General features: G+C 36.6%; 1 protein-coding gene across 3 annotated transcripts in view; it reads right to left on the bottom strand.

Annotated features, from left to right (window-relative positions):
• ALG5 (ALG5 dolichyl-phosphate beta-glucosyltransferase) overlaps positions 1 to 23,283 on the bottom strand; it is a 45,819-nt gene that overhangs the window by 19,550 nt on the left and 2,986 nt on the right. Inside the window, exons 2-7 of one of the 3 annotated variants that reach the window (XM_027591302.1) lie at positions 22,162 to 22,333; positions 21,718 to 21,764; positions 20,351 to 20,419; positions 18,374 to 18,466; positions 13,943 to 14,056; positions 1,711 to 1,770 (exon numbers count right to left, since the gene is read on the bottom strand). In XM_027591302.1, the coding sequence (XP_027447103.1) occupies positions 1,711 to 1,770; positions 13,943 to 14,056; positions 18,374 to 18,466; positions 20,351 to 20,419; positions 21,718 to 21,764; positions 22,162 to 22,333 (555 nt within the window). Of the gene's footprint in view, positions 1 to 1,710; positions 1,771 to 13,942; positions 14,057 to 18,373; positions 18,467 to 20,350; positions 20,420 to 21,717; positions 21,765 to 22,161; positions 22,334 to 23,283 lie in introns of those variants that run through there. The other 2 variants (XM_027591303.2, XM_027591304.2) reach the window with 2 other exon arrangements.

The raw sequence follows: 23,283 nt of genomic DNA, 5'->3' as shown, positions 1-23,283 counted from the left end.
AGAAACATGGTTCCTTTCTCCTGCCACAACAATAGATACAGGTCCGAGGTATCTCTTGCCTAGAGATTACTTCACTAGCTTCCTAATTATTACTCTCTTGCTTCCTATTTTGCCCTATCTTTTTTCCTTCACCAAAGGGATTATCCTTTTTTGCCTATATTTTTTTTAAAAAGGAAAAAAATTATACACAAAACCATTAAATTAATACTAGCCTAGTCTTAAGTGTTTTGTTTGCACCGATATTTTTACATAAATAATTATGCTGTATTTACAATACCATATTCTCTTTTTCATACAACCTAATACTTTGGGTATTTTCCCGTGTTATTATATAGTCTCCATTATCATGTTTTATTTGCTGCATCATATTCCATCCAGGAGAAATATCTGTAATATTTTCTATTGTTGGAATTTAGTATTTTATAGTTTCAATTGTTTTATAATTATAAAATCATGTAAACATCTTGGACATATACTTTTCCTTTCCTTATCCCCTGTGTATTAGTAAAGTGATGAAGCTGGACTAGCTAACCTCTAAGCAGTCTTTCAATTTTAATTTCTAGTAGTATGATATTCTTTAGGGTTAATAGATTACCTTTTTCAAATACCACTGAGAGTCCACAGAGACACAGAACACTGGATCAGATGCTGAAGATATTAAAATAATTTATTTCTCAAGAAAAGAAGAATCTAGGTTTCCACACTTGAGCATAATCCTTAAGAGGTTTCTATGACCCTGCCATCAGTATATCTTGAAAAAAATATATAATTTCTCTATATCTTACTTCAGAATTATTGAGGGAAAGATTCAGCCTTTTATTCCACTGGTTCTCAAACTTTGGTATGCATAAAGTTGACCTGGGGAAATTGTTAAAAATGCAGATTCCTGGTCTATCCCTATAGTCTGATTCAGTGTGTCTGGGATTGGCCTAGAAATATGCATGTTTAAAACAAAACAAAACTCCCCAGGCAATTCTGACCTTGCATTGAAAAATATGCTTTATTCTTGATCTATGTGGCCATTCTAGTAGATGAACCATTAAGAATATAATGGACAATTACTGGGCTTGAAACCCTGGACCCAGATTTTTAAGTGAAAAAATAAAATAATTTTAAAAAATTGCACAGACTAATTCTTTAATATATTTTTTCCTCCCAAGTTACTCCAGATTTTCTAGCCTAATATACAAATTACAAAATGAAGAATTTAACATCTTCATTGAAGGCAGTCACAGCTTGTTAAATTTTAAGGTGCAGTGTTTTTCTAAGAGGAATAAAGTTAAAAAACAAAACAAAACAAAAAAACTTTAAATGAAACCCAAAATATAGTACTTAAAGTGTGCCAAAATGAGAAACATTAAAGGCAAGCTGAATGGTTCAAAAATGTATCATTTAGAAAAGTTTGCCTTATATCAGAACTGAATGGGAACTCTTGTATCTTAAAAAAAATAAAATAAAAAAGGGCTGCTTGCATCCTAAGTCAAAGTGAAGTCTACATCCTTTTTGTATACTCATTAAAAAACACCACCACAAAAACTCAATTCCTAAATGTGCTAATCTTTCAAGAACCTTCTGATACTAAAAACAATTTTTTTCCTTTGAAAGGAAACTCATTTTTATGAGATTAAACATAAAAGCTTATTTTTTTGCTAATGAGTATGAAAAAAGGAAAAAAACCCTGCTGATCATGCCTGTCAGTGAAAGCCTCACCTGAGCAATTGATTCTTTTTCCAAATGAGCTCGAGATCCACATGCAATAGCCATTTGTTCCTGAGGAAAAAGCAATAAAATGATTTTTCAGTATTTGAATATACTATTTGAATATTAATAATTAAATATAATCAATAAAAATATTTATTTTCAATGAGAGTATCTCATTTTTTAGAGACCGATTTTTTAAAAAGGCACATTAAATATCTTTAAAGGTTTACTCAGGTGTTCAGAATATATACAGCTTCAAGAAACCTAATTATACTTACTAAAAGGATAATATTCAGGGCTAAATAGCAGGGGCATGTACGACTTGAAAATTCTTATTTTAAATTATTCTTCTGATTAAAAATACTGTATTAACATAGTTAGAAGGAAAAATAGTGGTATTAGAAAAAAGGTATCTGTAAATGGTATGATTATACATAATCATTACATTCTGGAAAATCCAAGATTATCAACTGAAAAACTACTACACATATTAAAGGAATTTAAGAAGATGAGTGGGCACAAATGAAGATATATATAATACTTTAGTCTTCATATGTATAAACAATAATCAGAAAATATAATGGAAGACAGTATTTGTAACATCAATAAGAAAGGAAATTCTGGAAATAAACTTTACAAAAAATGTGGCAATACCTAAATAAAGAACACATATATAGGCTACCAAGGGAAACAAAAGAATCCAACACACAGAAAGGCATACCATGATCATAGATGAGCAGATGTGATGACAGTATCAAAAATCAATTCTCCTTAAAATTAATCTTTAAATTTAAGGTCATACCAATAGATATATCAAAATAATTTTTCACTAAACTAGATAAGCTAATTTTTAGAGTTAATATTGAAAAATAAAGAACCAGAAGAGCCAGGAAAATTCTAAGAATTAGAATATATATTACAAAGCTATGATAATTAAAACTAAGGTACTAGAATGTGAATAGATAAATCCATGGACCAGAATGGAAAGGCCAGAAACACACACACACACAAATACGGATACTTAGAATATGCTAAAGATGACATTTTCAATCAGTAGGGAAAAGATGAACTGATAAATGCTGTAGGACATCTGGGTAGCTGCTTGGAAACCAAATTAAGCTGAACCTGAGCCTCATACTAAATAGTAGGATATATTTGGATACATCAAAGATTTAAGTGTAAGATATCAGGAATAATTTTTAAAATGATTTCAAGGAAGGCATAAGTATACAAAATCTAGAAGAAAAACTGATTCAACAATAAATTATTAAAAAACTGTGTGGCAAAACAAAAATCTAAGCATATTCAAAATGAAGACACATAAATTGGGGGTAAATATTGGTAATTTATATTACAGACAAAAGGATCATTTCCAAAATGCTAAAGTGCCCCTACGAATTATTATAAAGTACCCTGAGAACTCAGCTGGAGAAGAGGCAAAGGTTATGAACAAAGAGCAAGTGAAAATAGCTCTTAAACACCTAGAAACATCCTTAATCACATGTATCCCAAAAGCAATACAAATAAAACCTATCAGTGTTTACAATATGGTGCCTACACACCCTACAGACAGCAATGTGAAAATTACAAATATACATATAATCTGACCCAGCAATTCCACAACTAAGAATTCTTCCTGTAAATAAACTTGCATATGTATGAAAGGACTTTCATGCAGGGTTAATCATTTCAGTGCTGTTTGAAGCAGCAAACCTGTATGTCTATCCAAAGGCATTAGTTATGACACTGTGAAAGAATGAGGAAGCACTTTGCTGTATAAATATGGCTCAATTCCCAAGATACATTGTTAAGTGGAACAAAAGAACAGTGAATAGTGTTAGTTTGCATTTTTAAATAAAGAATACATATATCCATCTTCCAGATGGATATATAAGAAATAAATAACACTGGTTACTTCTGACAGTAACTAAGTGACTGAGAAATAAAAGGCAGGCTTCCTTCACTGTGTATCTTCTTGTGCCATTTGACTTTTGAACTGTTCACCAAAATAAACAAAATTAAAAAGTGCATATTGTAAAAAAAAAATGGCAAGCATATAAATTCACATATAATAAAACTTTATTATAATGAGAAAAAGTCATGTATAATCTCACTACCTAAAAGCAGCCTTTTATAATATTTTATATATTTCTTTGTGTTCTTTTTCCCCCTTTGCATTTAAAACCACAGCTGAAATTTACCTACATACCAGTTTTTTTTCATTCAAAATAACCCCCAAATTTCTTATATTCAAGTTCATTGTTTTTCAACTTTTTATTATGGGTATTTTCAAACAGTACATAAAAGCAGAGAGAATAGGAAAATGAAGCCCCCATGTGCCCATAATCTGGCTCAACAATTATCAATACATTTAAAGAAAATAAAAGGAAAAAAACAAAACAAAACAAAAAACCAATACATGGCCAATCTTGCTTCCTCTAAAGCCCCTCATCACTATCCCACCCACCCAATTCTAGGCATCACATTATAAATTGCTGTATATTTCAATCACAATAGCACTATCACAACTAAAACATTAATAATTCTTTAATACCATCAGATAGTTTTCAAATTTGTCAAATTATCTCATAAATGTTTTCAGTTTATTTGAATCAAGAACCAAATAAAATTCATACAAATTGGATGATGTTTCTTTTACCTGTGTGTTCCCCCCTACTTCCATTCATTTTTTTTCTTATGCTTTATTTGTCAAAGAAACTATATAACTTGTCTTGTAGACTTTCCTCGATGTTGGATTTTGCTGATTGTACCCACACTGGTGACATTTATCATGTTCCTCTGTCCTCATATTTCCTGTAAACTGGTTGTTAGAAGACTGATAAAATTCAGGCTTTTCAAGAACTTATAGCAGTGTTGCATGTCTGTCTTTCTTTTTTGTGTCAATGGTGAGGGCAATATTATATTTCACCATAAAGATTTACCATATTTTCACTGTTTGCCTACGTGTTGACTATTTCTAATTTCATGCTTTTAGAACGGTGCCCAAAAGAACATTTTGAATATAAAACTCAATTTGTATTTTGCATTTCCTTCTTTGGAAAAAGTCATAGAAACAGAATACTAAACTGCAAGTATGAATGTTTTAAATGTTTATGAGCCAAATTATTCTTTAAAAGGCTCTTTATATTACCACTAAATGGGTATAATATTGACTACTTCATCAAATCCTTGCCAGTTCTAATTATTCTCATTTTAAATTTGCTATTATAAGGGGAAAATATGACCACATGTGATCTAATTTCCTTTTCTTTATAATAAAAAGGTAAACTTGGGGGAAATTTTAGTGGCCATTATATTTTCCTTTGGAAATTATGGTTACATACTTTGCCTACTACTTAGTAGAAGGAATAATTTCTTCCCTTTTTCTGGCAGACGTATTTTGCTCAGGAAGGGAGAGAATGCTTTTCTTAAGGAAGAACCATGTAAAAAGTTCAGACTGTATATGGCAAATAAGCTTCAACATTAAATCCAAAAAGAGCAGTAATGTTACTGAGTATTAGATGGAAAAAAAAAAAAAGGAGCCCCTCCCACCTCTCAGAGACTGAGTAGAATTAAAATGTCACTTAATTAAAAAATAAAAATAAAATGTCATTTAATTAAACTAAAAACAAAAAAACAAAAGCCTTCATTTAAAATCTCTTTTTCTCTCAGTGTAAGTCCCTAAAAGCTTTTAGGAGAAGTTTGTATATCTGCGGTTCTGATGTAAGAACTGACTGAATCCCTGGGACTGATCTCACTGTCATAAGGAATTCATCTAAACAGCTTTAAGAACAGTTAGCTGCTCCTCAGGAAAAGATATTCTTTTTTTTTTTAATTTTTTTATTGTTATGTTAATCACCATACATGACATCATTAGTTTTTGATGTAGTGTTCCATGATTCATTGTTTGTGCATAACACCCAGTGTTTCATGCAGAATGTGCCCTCTTTAATACCCATCACCAGGCTAACCCATCCCCACCCTCCTCCCCTCTAGAACCCTCAGTTTGTTTTTCAGAGTCCACCGTGTCTCATGGTTCGTCTCCCCCTCCGACTTACTCCCCTTCATTCTTCCCCTCCTGCTATCTTCTTCTTTTTCTTTTTTCATAACATATGTTGCATTATTTGTTTCAGAGGTACAGGTCTATGATTCAACAGTCTTGCACAATTCACAGTGCTCACCATAGCACATACCCTCCCCAATGTCTATCACCCAGCCACCCCATCCCTCCCACCCCCCACCACTCCAGCAACCCTCAGTTTGTTTCCTGAGATTAAGAATTCCTCATATCAGTGAGGTCATATGATACATGTCTTTCTCTGATTGACTTAATTCACTCAGCATAACACCCTCCAGTTCTATCCACTTCGTTGCAAATGGCAAGATCTCATTCCTTTTGATGGCTGCATAATATTCCATTGTGTATATATAGGAAAAGATATTCTTGCTTTTAAAATGGCTAATATTAGAAAATGTATGTAAACATGAAGTCTCTTTCTTTTAAGCCTCTTTCAGAGTATCGCTAATTTTATTGTGGGTGTTGAAAAATGAATACTTCAGTTACTATGATAGCTAACTTTTAAAAGTGGTAAAAAGTGGTACCATATTGTCTTCTAGAAAGAAATGCTCCATCAGAATCTTTCTTACCTAGTACTTTTCCATTTAAGTATTTCCTCACAATTCACTGGAAGGAATTGTGAGGAAACAGACTAGAAGGAACAGAGTAGAAGAACTAGGTATATCTAATTTATATGAACAATTATAAACAGTAACATTAGAATCAGCTCTGAAAATCAAGCACAAAGACTAATGTTAATAATTAGAGTTAATGGTTACTGAGTGCTGAACATATGCTAAATACTTGACCAGACATTTTTAAAAAATTTTAATCATTACCTCAGAATTATGAACTCAGGCTCACTGTCCATATGTCAGTGATGAGGAAAATGAGGTGGATGGATTAACTTGCCCAAGGTCACATGCAATTTGAACTCCACACGCAAAGTTAAATGTTCTGAAGTGGAAATGGGAATTGGCACAGGTACTCCATAAGGCAAATGTGACTCCAAATGAGGTAGATAGCATATAAAAGTGAAGTACTGAGTTAAGAAAAAGTTTTATTTATTAAAAAATTATGTTTTGACTTAAAAAAAATCCTATCCCCATTTTTTCCTCAAAAGCAATAAACATTCATTGTTAAAAACAAACAATATGGGGTGCCTGGCTGGCTCAGTGAGAAGAGTATGCAACTCTTGATCTCGTGGTCATGAGTTTGAGCCCCACGTTGGGTGTAGTGATAACTTAAAAAAAATTAATCTAAAGGAAAATAAAAATTTGAAAAGATATCCACAGTCCCACTATCCAGAGACAACTGACGTTAGCACATTGTTTATTATTATTAGATATAATTAGATATTAGATTATTAGTTATCTATTATTAGATAGATAACTAGATATGGCTATAGCTACTGATATACATATATATACACACACACACACATATATATCCAGATGTTTAAAATTTATTTTTTCACTTAATTATATATAATGAATAGCATTCTATAAGATAATGAATTCAACTTGTGTAAATGAATACTTAACCTGTGTAAATGAATATTTAACACTTTAAATCATTTCTAATTTTTTCCTTTAAAAAATTAAAATATATTAAATATATTTAAAAAAGCAAAAAATCCTGGAAAATTTATTTTTATACACATTCTTAATTATTTTCTTAAGATAAATTTCTCAAAGCTGTGTCAAGGGATATGTATTACTGGATTAATGGATATGAATTATTTAAACCTTCTGATTCTTATTTTCAACTTGTTCTATAAAAATATTGTATGAATCTACACAAACTCAAGAGATAAATTTGGCAACATTTACTTTTTTTTCCTTGATGAAAGATGCCTTATTATTTCCCTGCTTTTTATATTTTTATTTATTTTTATTTTTTAAAGATTTTTTTATTTGACAGAGAGAGAAAGAGGGTGCACAAGCAGGGGGAGGGGCAAAGGGAGAGGGAAAGAATCCCCAAGCAGACTCTCTGTCTGAGCAGAGAGCCTGATGCGAGGCTGGATCCCATGACCCTGATAACAACCCCAGCCAAAATCAAGGGTAGGATGCTCAACTGACTGAGCCACCCAGGTGGCCCTCCCTGCCTTTTAAATTAAGAGAATTTTCTCTTGACAATCATGAGGATATTAAATTTATGAAAATTTCTGTGGTCAGCAAAAATTATAGTTAACATCGAAGCCTCAATCTTCTGGAACAAGGTTGGTAAACTATGGCCTATGGGCCAAAGCCAGTCTGCCACCTGTTTTTGCATGACCTATGAGCAAGAATGGTTTTTCAAGTGTTGTTACAAAGAGTATTGCAACAGAGACCATATGTGGTCCACAAAGCCTAAAATATTTACCCTCTGGTCCTTTAGAGAAAAAGTTTGCTTTCCCTGTTCTTAAGAGATACCCACTTTCAAACCAGGTTTGTTGGCATATACACCTGCTTTGGGAAGCAGCTCGTGTCCTTCAAAGGTATGGGAAACACATTTTGTGATCGGCTGAGACAGACTGTCCTGAAAGTTCCACTGAGTACAATCTACCTCTTTTTACATTTTCAAAACTATCTTCTTAATTTTTATATTCTGCCTTGTTTGATTTTCACAAAGACCTCAGCAAAATGCTTGTATAACTGCCAGGTCTATAAAACAAATGATGTGGAAAGTTAAGGGATCTCTTTTGGATGCTTGGCCATCTGAGAAGGTGACACAAATATACCTGGCTCTTAGACCTGCCCACGGTCCACAAGAAAAAAGGGGAAACAGTAATTGTCACATTCTCGTAAAGAAAAAAAGGGGAAACAGTAATTGTCATTCTCGTTTAAAAAACCAACCCATGCATACATGTATGAAATGTTAGTGTACCAAAACACACTTGGCTGAGGACTACTACATTAAAGACCAAGGAACATTTAGGGACATTAGCTAGCAATCACTCCAGACTGAGGGGTATGTGTGTTGGGGGTGGGTGGTTAGTATCTCTTTCCTATAGTTTTTTGCAATGCAATTTTACACCATATCTGTTACCTTTCATCATTTGTGGCCTTCAAAACCTAAAAACTAAGTTTACTGGAACTATGTCTAAATGGAATTCAAGATCCAAGTCATGGCCTGAGGAGTCACTCTATGGTTATGGAGTGCAGATTTCCGGTCATCTATTTTGTTTAGGGAGTTTTGATTCTATTTTTATAGTTAAGCCACCTAACAAGTGATCATCACATATTTTGCTTAGAAAAATTACTGTAAAACCAAGCATATTTTATTAAAAGGGGTAGCATAACTACTGGTTAAGAAGTTGAGAAGCTGGGACTTAAAGAAAAAAGATAACACAGATAAAGTATTTGGAACTAAATATAAATCCCTATTTTATTTGTGTGTCATACAAAGCTCTACTTAAATGACATATGTCTAGTTTAAAACCTTAAAAGATCTTCTTCAGAGAAGCAATTGCAAGCAACTTTCCTAAATTCATTAAGGATAATTTGACCAGAACTGTAAGTGGAAATACAAGCACAAAGTAGTAGTAAATTTCTTTTTGTTGCAATTAAAAATAATATCTGCTGAGAAAACATTAGAAGCCATTACAAACATCCTGGAGAGTCAATACACTAATGTAGAAGATATTTAAGTTAACTACTGCCATCTAGTGAGTTAGTCATGTAGTCATTACAGGATTTGACTACTTTGAAGCCCATTAGTTTCATTACTTTCAGAACTGTTCTAGCCAATTTTATTGTCTTAAGGCAACATATACAAGTCATGCTTATCAAATCTGTGACTTAAATGAACTGAGAACAGAATGGCAATTGCATTAAAGATAGGAAAAAAGCCCTACACCCTGACAAATGGAAATCCAACATGCTAATATTTAATACAGTCACACTTCCATCCCTAAATAAAACAAGGCAAAACGAACAGTTTGAGGATGGGTTTGTGCCAGTTGGAGGATGGGAAGACAAGGTGCAATGGCAATGCACAGCGAAGAGTTGGCTATATGAGGCAACTATGTAAATGTGGTAATCAGATCCACACTAACTGAAGCATCTTCAGTGGAAAATGATCAGGATGGTAAGAAAAAGAAATATGCTATTTTAAAACCTGAAAGAACTACTGACAGCCTAAAATAGAGAAGCCCCATGAAAAGCAGCTTTAAGTCGCTAAAGGGCTGTCACAAAGAAGTACAAGAGACTATTTTGTGTAGCTCTGAAAAACAGAACCAATTAAAGGGGGTGATTAAAAGGAGGCATATTTGCATTTAATGTAAAGAGGAACTCTGTGACTGAGTTGAGATCGACGGGCTGCTTGGGCATCACTACAGACAGCTATGCAAGTAGAGACTGAAAGATCACTTGGTGGCTATAAAAAGTTTCCAATATTGGATAAATGACTGCATTAGACCAAGGCTCTGTAATCTATAGCCCATGGCCCAAATCTGGCCTGCTGCTTGGTTTTGTGAGTAAATTTTTCTTGGAACACAGGCATGATCATTCAATTACGTATTATTTGGGTCTGCTTTTGTGCTACCACCAGGTCTGAGTAGTTGAAACAGAGACTATATGGCTCTAAAGCTGAAAATATTTACTATGGCCCTTTACAGAGTAAGTGTGCCAACACCTGAATTAGATAATTAAGAAGATTCCTTCTAATTCCTCTATGAATGTTAGCTTCAGAGCGCAAGTTTTCTGAGAGCAATGACTGGCTATTTATAAGCTTTATCAGAAAGATGAGTAGACAGGGATCCTGATTCAAAAATAATCATTACTGAGTTGATCCAAAGACAATAGATTTTGAAACTTTAACTATCACTTATCTGCCTCCTTCCCATCTCCTTCAAAAAGAGTTATAGGATGCATACTGATAAAAATTCTTAACAGAGTCTAAGTTCATTTAAGTGAGTTGTGATACTCATAAATAATTAGGCATACCTTCTGTGCTATAGACCCAGGCTGTGAATTAAATGCTTAATCATAATCAAATGCTTTAGTTCTCTAAAACTCAACATTTACAGTAACAATGCAGTAAACTGGATTATGATAAGGAAAAAAGATGGCATCAAAACTCCTTTCCTTTTCAGAGTTGTATAAAGGAAACTGGGTTCACAGAAGGTTCAGATTTTTCTCCTGTTTATTATTTCGTTCACCCTGTAACTTTGGCTACATCATTTTTCTTTGCCCTACTGCGGGATGACATAAAGTCGGCTGCAAACAATTTGACACCTTCCACCCTCCCTCCCACTCATGCCCCCCCCAAGCTAAAGGCATAATGCAGAAGAAACGTTTACCAAATCTTTGTGGGGTCTCTTGGGAGACCTAGGAAATCAAATCCAGCAACTATACTAGTTGGATTTTCTTTTAGCTTATCATGATCCACTAAGAGGTGGAAGAAGAAATACCTTTTTAGTAATAGTGAACATGTAACATATCCAATAATTATTTCATATTGTATGGTATAAAGCAGTAATGTCCAACAAAACTTTCTGTGATGATGGAAATGCTCTATATCTCTGTTAGCCAATAAGATAGCTACTAGCCACAAGTATATGAAATGTGGCCAGTGAGAACTAGAATTCAAAAGTTAGTGAGGAACTAAAATTTTATTTAATTTTAATTAATTTAAATTTAAATAGCCATATGTGGCAGGTAGCTACTGTTTTGAATAGCACAGGTAAAAGGGATATTTTCAGAAATAATTCTTTTAAGAATTATATTAGTTAATTCATTTAGTGTCTTTAAAGACAAACTACTAGATAGAAAAGGGAAGCGGGTGATAGTGAAAGGAGAAATGGAACACTTGTGAAAATCCATGAAATTCAAATAAATACATATTTATTTCTAGGAAGGAGATGAGGTTTTTTAATTATTAAATGTTCTGCTTTTGGGGGTTTTGCTTTTTTTATTGTTTGGTTTTTGCTATAATGAACAGGGATTATTTTAACAAATATATAATAATAATAACTAGTTCTAAATTAGGTCTGTTTCATTCATGGATAGTTCTATTTACTGATCTTATTTTGGCCCTCAATTTGCTTCCATACTTCTATAATTTCTCTTTTAATACCATTCTGTTGTTTTGTCATCTCTCCTTCCAATGCCTGTGCTGCTGATTTCTTATTTTCATTATTTCTAGAGCAAAAATACCTTCATGCAATTTTATCCTTTTTCTTGGATTATATCTGCTTTCATTTGGAGTTTATCCTTCTTTTGTATGAAACTTCAATTCTTTTTCTATAGTAATATGTTGGCGCAGCTGACATTTCTTTCATTTTGTCGTGACTAATATGAGTAGCTCTCGTACAGTACAAGGGAATTTTCCTTGATATACAGGTATCCCCTGGTTTCAAAAGTTCATATTAGCCCATGTTGCTTTTATGAAAGACCAACACTAGTAGCTGTTCTTGCTAACTGTAAGAAATATGAAGAGGATTTTTGCTTTTACAAAAAAAAGCAAAAAGCACAAATAGTGTTCAACATTTGTTTTGTGGCAAACTGTAGAGGCAGCGCATGCTCTGAGTGGTGAGAGGGGCCCCGCCAAGCTCCTGCCCCAGAACTACACTCAGCATCTCAGCATCAAGCCGCCATAGCTTTGAACTATGTCTGTGAGCATCTCTGCTTTATCCTGATTTATTTTGTGTATCTGTTAGCAAGATGTGTCTTAGGGTGTCAGAAAAGCCTAAGAGAGGTTATTTTTGGGTCTGGGAACATTAAAAAAAATTTTGTGGTATAAATTAGTGGCAATTGCTTCTTTGCTTTATGCCATTTGGCTTTCGGATGAGAATGCTCTACTTTTGGATAGCGGGGTGACTTGTATTTTACCTTGTGTAGCACCTGTTTGTCCCCTCTGAACTAGAGTTTCAACGCCTGAATATTATACCTGGGGGAGGGAGGGAGTGCCCCTAAAGCTCAATATAGCTTTGTTGGGTTATTTGGGTTCCTTGCTTGTGAGATTTTGTCATGTCCTATACAAAGATACACTCCACTGAGGAATGGATTTAGTCACACGGATCTGTGCCCTAAACTTATCCCGAAGCCCTGAAAACAGCAAGCTCTAGCAATTTTTCTTGCTTCTGTTGAAATTCTGAAAACTGTGTGATGGTAGGCAGGTGTACTGTTTAATGTTGTCCAACAGTGCTTACTCATTCTCTCAGGCTGATTCTCTCCAGATTGGGATTATTTGGTAAAAAGTTCAGAATTTGGTTAAATTTGTCTTTTCTAAATGGCCTTTAAAAAGTGGAAATGGCACCAGAATTTTTCTTTCTTTAACTTCCACTTTTTCTTTTTTTTTTAAAAGAAATGTTGGTACTGGTTTTATTCATAATTGCCAAATGCTGGAAATAACCCAAATGTCCTTCAAAGTTGCATGGATAAACAAACGGTCATACTGCCATACAATGGAATATCGCTTAGCAATTAAAAGGAAAAAATTATTGATAAAGACAGTAATATGGATGAATCTCAAATGCATTATGCTGAGTGAAAGTCAATCTCCACTTTTTGAAATTTATGGCATGAAGTTGCACATAATCTTTTTTGAGCAGTTGCTGCTTGGGTTTGTTTCACTAGAAACAAGCATTCTGTGAACCAGTTTCGTTTCACATCTTTACTTGGGAGGCTCAGTCTATGTTCTTAAATAAAAGCCTTAGCTGAATATATAATAAATATTAAAACTCTGGTAGCGGTGATTGAAAATCAAGAGAGATGGCTAAAATATTAAATAAATAATTGTCAAGTAAATCTCAGACCATCGGTAATGTTTATAATAAAATGATTAGCTTTTCTGTGGAGCCGTATACAGGAATTTCACACCAAAAGAAGCACCTTTTTTTTTTTTAGTGTTAATAGGCTTTTATATTTAAGATTTCATGAACTGAGTGCCCATCGACTCCTTAAAGCCTTTGTCATTTCAATACTTAAATTAAAAATAATCTCTGAATGCCTTCAGATAGGGCATATACCCTTCTTTCCTTTTTTTTTTTTTTTTTAACATATACTGTATTACTTGTTTCAGAGGTACAGGTCTGTGATTCATCAGTCTTACACAGTTCACAGTGCTCACTATAGCACATACCCTCCCCAGTGTAGAAGCACCAATATTTTAACTTATATGTAAATTCCATTTTAACGTTACTTTAGACTACCTGTTTTCTTAATTGAAGATCATTTAAACTATATTTTTTATACTCACAGGCCAAGGCTGTAGATCATTCAGTCCCTTTTCTAATTTCTCAACATCTGGAAACTTTGTGGCTCCATCAGCATCTGCCATAAGGATCTTTTCTCCTCGAGAACTGAATATACCCTGTATTTAAACATTTCAATTAAAAGAAAGTTGCTTAAAGTTAAGGTTAAATTCAATGACATGTCAGTTTGTTTTGCTTTACTTAAAATAGCTAATATTAGATAGTCTAATATCTAATATTAGGTGTGAAATGGCAGGAGGCCGAAGTTCCCTGAAAACACATTACATTGATAAGATTCCTTCCAAATATATCTAATGCCTATTTAATGGTTTTTAAAAACTTTGTGAGATCATACCACTAATACCTTAAAAAATATGGTAAGAAAATAGATTTGGACAAAAAAAAGATATCCTACATCAATAAAAACAAAAAAAGTAAAATAGCTATCATATACATTATATATGTATTGTATATGTATCCGGGCTATTTTAGGGCAGCATATGAAGAGCATATTTATGGGTGGATTGAACAAATGTAATATATATATACTTGCTGTGAAACACATGCTAAGATGACAGGTCTTTAATATTCTTTATTATGGAATCTAAAGTTTTTTTTTTTTTTTTAAGGATTTTATTTATTTGAGAGAGAGAGAGAGCAAGCATGAGTAGGGGGGAGGGGCAGAGGGAGAAACAGACTCCCCGCTGATCAGGGAGCCAGACATGGGGCTTGATCCCAGGACCATGAGATCATGACCTGAGCTGAAGGCAGACGCTTAACCAACCTTATTCCAGGTGCCCCTGGAATCTAAATTAGTTTAAATTAATTACTGAATAAAGAAATATGCAGTATCACTAAATTATGGGAAATGTGGATATATCTTGGGAAATGTGGATATATCCAAATACTATTTTATGTTATTTGAGGGATCTGACACTTAGCAAAATTATGCCTCTCAATATTGAATTGATTGGTCTTTTGTGCAAAATATGGCTGAGTGTATATTTCACATGGAAATAAACTATACATCAACTCTTAATTCATGGTCCATTTGAGTGAATTCATTGTTTCTTAAGTATAAATATATGTATGGTTTGATCCAGGAGAATATAGCCTGTGATATCACTTAACAGTATGAATAAAGATAAGATAAATAGAAATGTAGACAAAATTTTGATCATTTATTTTACAGGATAAACCCACTAACTAGTTTCTATAATTAAAAAAAAATCATATCCATTAGAATACAGGTGAAAAAGCAGAATAAAGGGCACCTGAGTGGCTCAGATGGTTGAGCATCTGCCTTTGGCTCAGGTCATGATCCCAGGGTCCTGGGATCGAGTCCTGCATGGGGCTCCCTGCTCCTTGGCAGCCTGCCTCTCCCTCTGCCTCTCTCTCTCTCATGAATAAATAAATAAAATCTTTAAAAAAAAAAGCAGAATAAAAATATTTAACATCTAGCAAAAAGCCAAAGGACCGAAAAAGAACCAAAGGATTATTTCAAAGATAGACGTTAAGAGTGAACTGGAGGTGATTATTTAGCATCATGGAAAAATGCCTTTGGCTTTCAATCTTGTTTAAGCCACTTTATTATTTTAAAGGAGGTTCTTTAATGACTGCTACTCTCCACTGTACCAACGATGGCCTTCACTTCACTGCCCAACTTGTTGAAAAAGCAGCCTATGTTGGCACCTCCCATTCTTTTCCATTCAATCCCACCCTATCCCCTCTCACTGCTCCGACGGCTCATCCTTACGTGCTTCGTTTCCCCGAGGCTTGGTTTCCAGTTGTCCTTTTTCTCTATACCTTCTTCCTTGTCACCTTAACAGGTTCAGCTATCATCTGATGCATGTGAAGTACTCACTCACACTCCACCACGCTATTCTGGACACCACTACTTGGTATCTCAAACTTAGTATGGCTCAAACTCAAAGATATTGTCTTTTAAACCAGCTCCTCTGCCAGTGTTTCATTCCTCCTATAAATGACATCCTCCCCCTCTCAGTCACCCAAGGCCAAAAGTTAAATTATTCCTCTTCCCGATCACCTGATACAATTCTACCTCATTTTTAACCCCCCCCCCCCCCATTTGTCCTCTCCTCTTCGGCTGCTGTGTCACCATCATGATCCAGGTGACGATTCCTTGCACCTTGCTTACACTACGGTGCTGGCCACTGTCACTCTGTCTGAGGTCAGAGTCAGAACGTCCCTAGCCTAAAAGTTCAGGGTCTGAACCCATCTCCCCCTCTGACCTCATCCCTATAAAGTCAACCCACAGGCACCACTAGCAGCTCCTTACTGTGACGCTTTCTTTCATACCTTTGGTCATGTCCCTCTTCTGCAAGCTCCCTGCCCCAACTTGTGCCTGGGTAATTCCTAGTCCTCCTTGAAGATTCAGTGCAGAATTTACCTCCTCTGGGAAGTCTTTGCTGATGCTCCCCCAGATGGCAGGCAAAGCAAGAATTTTGCATATACTTCTATTACAGTGTTTACAACACTACTAAACGATATCCTTAAGGATACGATGGGTTTTTTTTATTTTTTTTTATTTTAGAGAGAGCATGCACACTCAAGTGGGGGATAGGGGGCAGAGGGAGCGGCAATCTTCAAACAGACTCCCCACTGAGTGCAGAGCCCCCATGCGGGGCTTGACATGGGTCTCAATCCCAGACCCATGAGATCACAACCTGAGCCCAAACCAAGAGTTGAGCACTCAACCGCCTGAGCCACCCAGGTGCCCCTGGTTGACCTGCATCTCAGTATCTCTAATGAGGTACTAAGCATGTAGTAGGCACTCCAATGTTGGCTGAATAAATAAGTGGATGGACAGATTTAAAGGGCCACCGTGATATCGCATCCCCCCATTTTCTTTTTTCTTTTTGCATACCCTATGACCCAGTCAGAGCAAACTCCCTGCTCCCAGTACATATTCTGAGAGTTCTGACTTCTGGTCTTTCTTACTTGCTGACTGGCGTGCTCTTCTCTCAACTTTTCCCACACACTATCAGAGAGGTTAAGAGCGTGGATTTCAGGGTACTAACCCAATAAATCTTCATTCTACCTATTAGTAACTATGTGACCTTGAGTAAGTTACTTTACCTACCTATGCGTCACTTCCCTCATCTACCTAATTGAAATAATAGGACCTAACTCATGAGACAACATGAGGAGGATTAAATGTGGTAATTATGCTGAAGTGGTTAATTTATTCAAAATAACCAATCAAGTGGAATAACCAAGTGGAAGCCAGCGTTCATCACTGTGGGAGGCTTGGCTTTGGTGACATCTCCTTGTCAAGTCTACTTGACACGTGCCGAAAATTGCGAGTTACCTACTCAATATCTATTCTTTCCTTCTTTTTTACTAATGGATCTCTGATTAGGTCAGGAATGAATATGTTAAAAGAAACATTTCTCAGCTTTCCTTGTGACACTGTTCTGGCCAATGAGAATTAAGTAAGTCATTGGGTGCAGCTTCTGGGAAAGCTTCCTAAAAGGGGGCAAACCAGCCAGCATATATCTTCTGCGTTGCCTTTCTCCTTCCTGTCTGGAATGTGGGTGTAATGGCTAGTGCTCTAGGAGTCACCTTGTGTGCCTGAGGAAGAGGGAGTGCAAACTTCGGAGGCAGAGTTTCTGATGACACCATGTTCAACAAGGCCTGGACTGCCTATACTTAGACTTCTCTTTGTGGGGGTGCAAAATAATAAAACCTCTAAAATCATTTAAGGCACTCTTTATATTTTCTTTCTATTTTGACTTGTGGTCTTTCTTCAGAGTATCTTTTTTTTTTTTAAGATTTTATTTATTTTTTTGAGAGACAGAGAGGGAGAGAACACAAGTGGGGTGAGGGGCAGAAGGAGAAGCAGGCTTCCCGCTGAGCAGGGAGCCCGATGTGGGGCTTGATCCCGGGACTCCAGGATCATGACCTGAGGGAAAGGCAGACACTTAACCGACTGAGCCACCCAGGTGCCCCATCTTCAGAGTATCCTGACTCTGAAAGTAACCTATTCCTTTTGGAATGTCTATAGCACTTCATGTGTACCTCTCATAAGTACAATCATCTTTTCTAGCAGACTGCAAATTTCATCAGGATAGACCCACATCAGATTTTATAAACTGAAAAAAATCATTTAAACTTACTATCCAGTAATTATAGCAAAGACACACAGAGGCACATGGTAACATTTTAAACTTTGATTACGATAAGCGCAGTCTCCTGAATTACCCAGTATGTTATAGATATGGCATGATTTTTAAGATATGATCACATTATATATACAAAATTATATGAAGTTCTTACTAAAACTAATTTACCACTATCTTGAAATGGTGGTATTCAACTAGCTAGCTGTAAAATGCAAATGTACCATAGTCCGCAAAAGAAGTCATTAAAAACATGTTTATATTTTAAATACAAATGTTGAAACTATGTATTACCATCCTAATAGCTCCACCTTTCCCACGATTCTTCACCAGCGTTATCACTCGTACCTTGTCACTTCCGTAGTTCTGGCAATATTTAAAAGCTACCTGTCAAATTATATAAAAGTCAGAATAATATTAACTTGGATTCCAAGACAGTGACATAAGCTGCATTTCTGAGTTTGGCTTAAATACTGCTATTCCAGTTGCTTTCTTCTTGTGACTAGATTATACTCGCGGTACATGTTAGTGGCCCAGAGTTGTTGAATTCCTAGTGCCAAGAACCAGTAATGACCCACTAGGTTGAAGTCACAATTTGCTTTCCTGCAGAGGTACCACCAGAACAGGCAGCGGCTCTTTCTTATTCTGACTCCTTTATTTACGCTAATGAGCTGCCAGAGAAAATACAATCGATGCACTGTTCGACTGGTACACACTTGTGATTGCCACCCCCTCTTACTGCTTAACGACTTCTTTACTTGTCAGCAACTGATCTTACCCCCCGGAGTTGTTGTTCATATCCTGGACCATGTTCCCCAAAATCTTTTCACTCAACTGCCATTACTGTTTTGTTTGTTTTTAAGATTATTTATTTATTTATTTTTAAGATTTTATTTATTTGACAGAGAGAGACATAGGAAGAGAGGGATCACAAGCAGGGGTAGTGGGAGAGGGAGAAGCAGGCCTCCTGCTGAGCAGGGAGCCCGATGTGGGTCTTGATCCCAGGACCCTGGGATCACGACCTGAGCCGAAGGCAGACGCTCAATGACTGAGCCACCCAGGTGCCCCTAAGATTATTTATTTTGAGAGAGAGTGTGCGTGTGAGTGGGGGGAGGGGAAAGGAAGAGGGGACGCAAACTCCCCACTGAGTGTGTATCCCGATGTGGGGCTTGATCTCACAACCCTGAGATCATGATCTGAGCTGAAACCAAGAGTTGAACGCTTAACCCACAGAGCCACCCAGGTGCTCTTGCCATTACTTTTTTGATTTATAATCAAAGCCATGAAACGCTGATCTGTATTTGCTGTGTATGTCTTTTCATCACTCGGTTAGTCATCAATCCACTGTAGTATGGTCAACACCCTTTGCTTTTCCACACTGCTTTTCTATCTTAACTCTCTTCATCAACAGCACCCTCTTTCTCTCTTTTTTATTTTCTATTTTATTTTATTTTTTATATAGGCTCCATGCCCAGTGTAGAGCCCAATGCGGGGCTTGAACTCACGTCCCTGAGACCAAGACCTGAGCTGAGATCAAGAGTTAGATGCTTAACCAACTGAGCCATCCAGGCGCCCCCCACCCCCCTTTTAAGTAGGGCTCCATGACCAATATGGGCCTTGAACTCACAATTCCAAGATCAAGGGTCACATGCTCTACTGATTGAGCCAGCCAGGCACCCTAATACTCTCTCCTTTGACCCTCATTTCCATAGGGAGTGTGAAGTTATTCTCACTCCTGGCAGACCAGCTTTTATTTTTTCTAGCAGCTCAGTAGCTATAGGTCTAAGAATGCAGGACTGTGAGGGGACCATACTCTTAAGACACTTGTTACATCCCATGGGTAAATCTAGATGGAGGTATGACAAAGGACATATCTGATACCCAGTGCCAGATACGAAGGCATCTTTCTATTTGCATGACTGCTTTAGAAATTGTAAGGCAAGGTGGAGCATAAAGAAAATTGTGCTTAGGAAAAAGGAACCATATATTGATAGGCAAAGAAGGCTCCCAGTGGCCATGGTGAATTGTGCATGTTTTCTCCCGACCTGGTGATCTTCAGAGCTTCCCTGGTCTTATGGAGTGGTGGAACAGCAGGTATATTTTCCAGCTTTCCATAGGTGAAATCCCTCTGCCTTTCTGACTATCCATGCTGTAACAATAGTGTGCTGGCACTGCTCTGGCATTCTCTGAGGAGTGGAAATAAGACTTTACATCTGCTAAAGTACTCTATTTTTTCTACCTACTGGCAATCCTAAAAGCAAGTTCATTTACCTTTGAGGTCTGGTCTTTGCTGCCATCATCAACCACTATCACCTCATAAGTGAATGTAGGATCTTGCTTCTGCAAGAAACAAAAATGAAATACCACAATTTGGCATAAATATCATCAAGAATTCTGATAAAACTGCAAGGAGTTTAAATAACAATTGTTTTAGTGTGATACGTATAAACATGAATATGAATAAGTGTACAAACCACATAAAATAAAAAGGCCAAGAACCAAAAGGAGGAAAGATGCTGGGCAGGAGCAGAAGGCAAACACCAACTGAACATCCATGAGTGTGTCGTCACCTCCCCCCCAACTCCCCACCAAATCGGTGGGAGCAGCCAGGTGCTTGCGGTGCTAAGCACTTCTTCTGAGAGACGCTACAAATGTGTATGAGAAAAAAGTCCGTGAGGTTGGAGGTTAGAACATGTACCTGGCTACAGTATTTCTTAGCCTTATGACCTTCTGGCCTGTTTTCTCATCCATGTGGTTCTTGTGAACACACGTCATAGAAGAGATAGAAGCCTCATATATAATAAAGGCTCCATTCCCTCCCTCTTTTACTTTTTCTTTTTTAAAGATTTTATTTTTAAGTAATCTCTACATCCAACATGGGGCTTGAACTCAGAAATCCAAGATTAAGAGTCATATGCTCCACTGACTGAGCCAGCCTGGTGCCCCTTTCTCTCTCTTTTCTTTAAACTTAAGTTTTGAATGTGGCCCCCTCTCTTTTAATGAATCTTCTATCTTCCTTTTACATGTAAAACTTAAAATCAAAGTAAATCAAAACAAGGAATTTTCTAAAAAAAAAAAGAACCAGCTGCAAAGCTCATTTGTTTCCTTAAACTCTCCAAGGAGATTCCAACAAAGGCTGAATAGATACAAAACAAGGACACATACTACTTTTCTTCTCATGCGGAGAAAGAGAAAATAAATGAGGGGAACTCCACTGAATAATAAAGAAAAACAACAATCATTTCACTCTCCTTTTAAGTATTTTTCAAATGTCTTTTTAAAAAGTCACAAAAGTAAAAACAGCATCGTGTGGCCACACAAAGTCTGCAGACATATTCCATTTTAAATATATCACCAGGCAAGAAGATAAAAAGTGGGCGGGAGGGTCCATAAGAAATTTCAGCTTTCTGTTTGTTCTGGGTTCACCCACCTGCTTCTGGAGCCAGGGAGCCACGTGCTGGGCTTGCTTGCTAACACCTGACAGCAGGCAGCAAGCTGAGCACTGGAGGCCCGGTGACCTTGATGACCCAGGCTTGGCTGGCACTGCCTCTCAGAGAGGATCTAGCCTGCAATCTACAAGTTGGTGCTCTAGTCTAGTTTTAATTAGAGACATCATATTGAAAGAGAAAACATGATACCTGTCTCTCCTCTAGATAGCCCAGAGCTTCATCCATCATTACAGGCACTTAAAGAAAAAAAAATATGTATGAAAAATTGCTTTTGAAAACAATTTGCCAAGCCCCCAAGCATTCAGTTTACATATGGAAAAAGTCTGAATGGTCTAACAGGCCCCTCTGGGACTCTCCTTCAGTGGCCTTTCCCATCTGGAAGGTCTGTTTTCTGTTCACATCTGGCTTATTGCTTCTCTAGAACACTTCAGGCGTATGACTTCATGATGCTGACCCTATCCTTTACAGCTAGTATTTGTTTCCCCTCTTATGAACTACAATTTCCCCTCTTATGAACTATGCACTCACCATAGCCCACATATATTAACGTTTTGGCAAAGACAGTAAAGTCCATACTTTAAATTTCCTTTTCTTCCCAGTGACCCCTTACCCAAAAAATGAGATCGGGCTTACACCGTTTTTCTTCATTGTATGAAGGCACGACAACAGAGAGCCGTTTGGTAGGTGAGTCCCAGATGCTGGGCAATGTTTCCTTCTGTCCTCTGGCATTTAAGAAGAACCTCTCTTCTTCATGTTGATGGAGGTATGGCATTTTCGTAGCAGTTATAAATGCAACAAAGGAAATCTAAAAGCAGGTATGTTAACAAGAAATTATGCTACGTTCACTTTTTTTTTAGATTTGTTATATAAGAATACATCACTTTTGTGGTTTTTTTTTTTTTTTTTGGTGGAATATTTACCCTCAGTTTTTAGTCCATTAACAGTGGTCTGGAGGTGACACCAAAATTCAAATCCCTTACTTAGGAACTCATTATTGTCCTTTCTTCCACTGGTAAGGAACTAATGCCTTAAGAGGCTCCCTGTCTCTTCCCACCTGTCATCCTTAGGCCTCTGTCATCCTAGATCTAATAGGGAATAGTCACTACAGAAGTACAATCCACTCTAAGATGCCCTGAACCCCCAATCCCTGGCAAACGCACTGTGAGGTCCCATTCCTACTTGGAGCCTATACGTGACAGAGAATAAGTTCACAGTACAGGTGGAATGTATGGAGTGAGGGCAGACCTCCCATCTAGGACCGGATTGACCCAGGGTATGAAGGGAAGACCCCTCTATCCCCATAGTAGGGACCAGTAATGCTTAAGAATATATTCTTGACACTTATCCCTGATTTGAATTCAGAATACATTATTTTTTGAAGTAAAGTATCAAACTTGTAGGCTCTGGCACCATTCACTACTAACATTAGATAGCCCCCTTCCATATTTATTTGGGAACTAGCTTTGGAAATAACCATTCTTTGTAACATTGTTTCTACTGGTACACTTTCTGCTTTTAAAATAGTCAATTCACAAATTTTTGGAATGCTACTCATTTTTTTTTTTTAAAGATTTATTTATTTATTTGAGAGAGAGAGAATGAGAGCGATAGAGAGCACGAGAGGGAAGAGGGTCAGAGGGAGAGGCAGACTCCCTGCCGAGCAGGGAGCCCGATGTGGGACTCGATCCCGGGACTCCAGGATCATGACCTGAGCCGAAGGCAGTCGCTTAACCAACTGAGCCACCCAGGCGCCCG

The sequence above is a fragment of the Zalophus californianus genome, chromosome 3, assembly GCF_009762305.2.
Source record: "Zalophus californianus isolate mZalCal1 chromosome 3, mZalCal1.pri.v2, whole genome shotgun sequence".
NCBI lineage: Eukaryota > Metazoa > Chordata > Mammalia > Carnivora > Otariidae > Zalophus > Zalophus californianus.
This window is presented reverse-complemented; position numbering and strand designations above follow the sequence as displayed.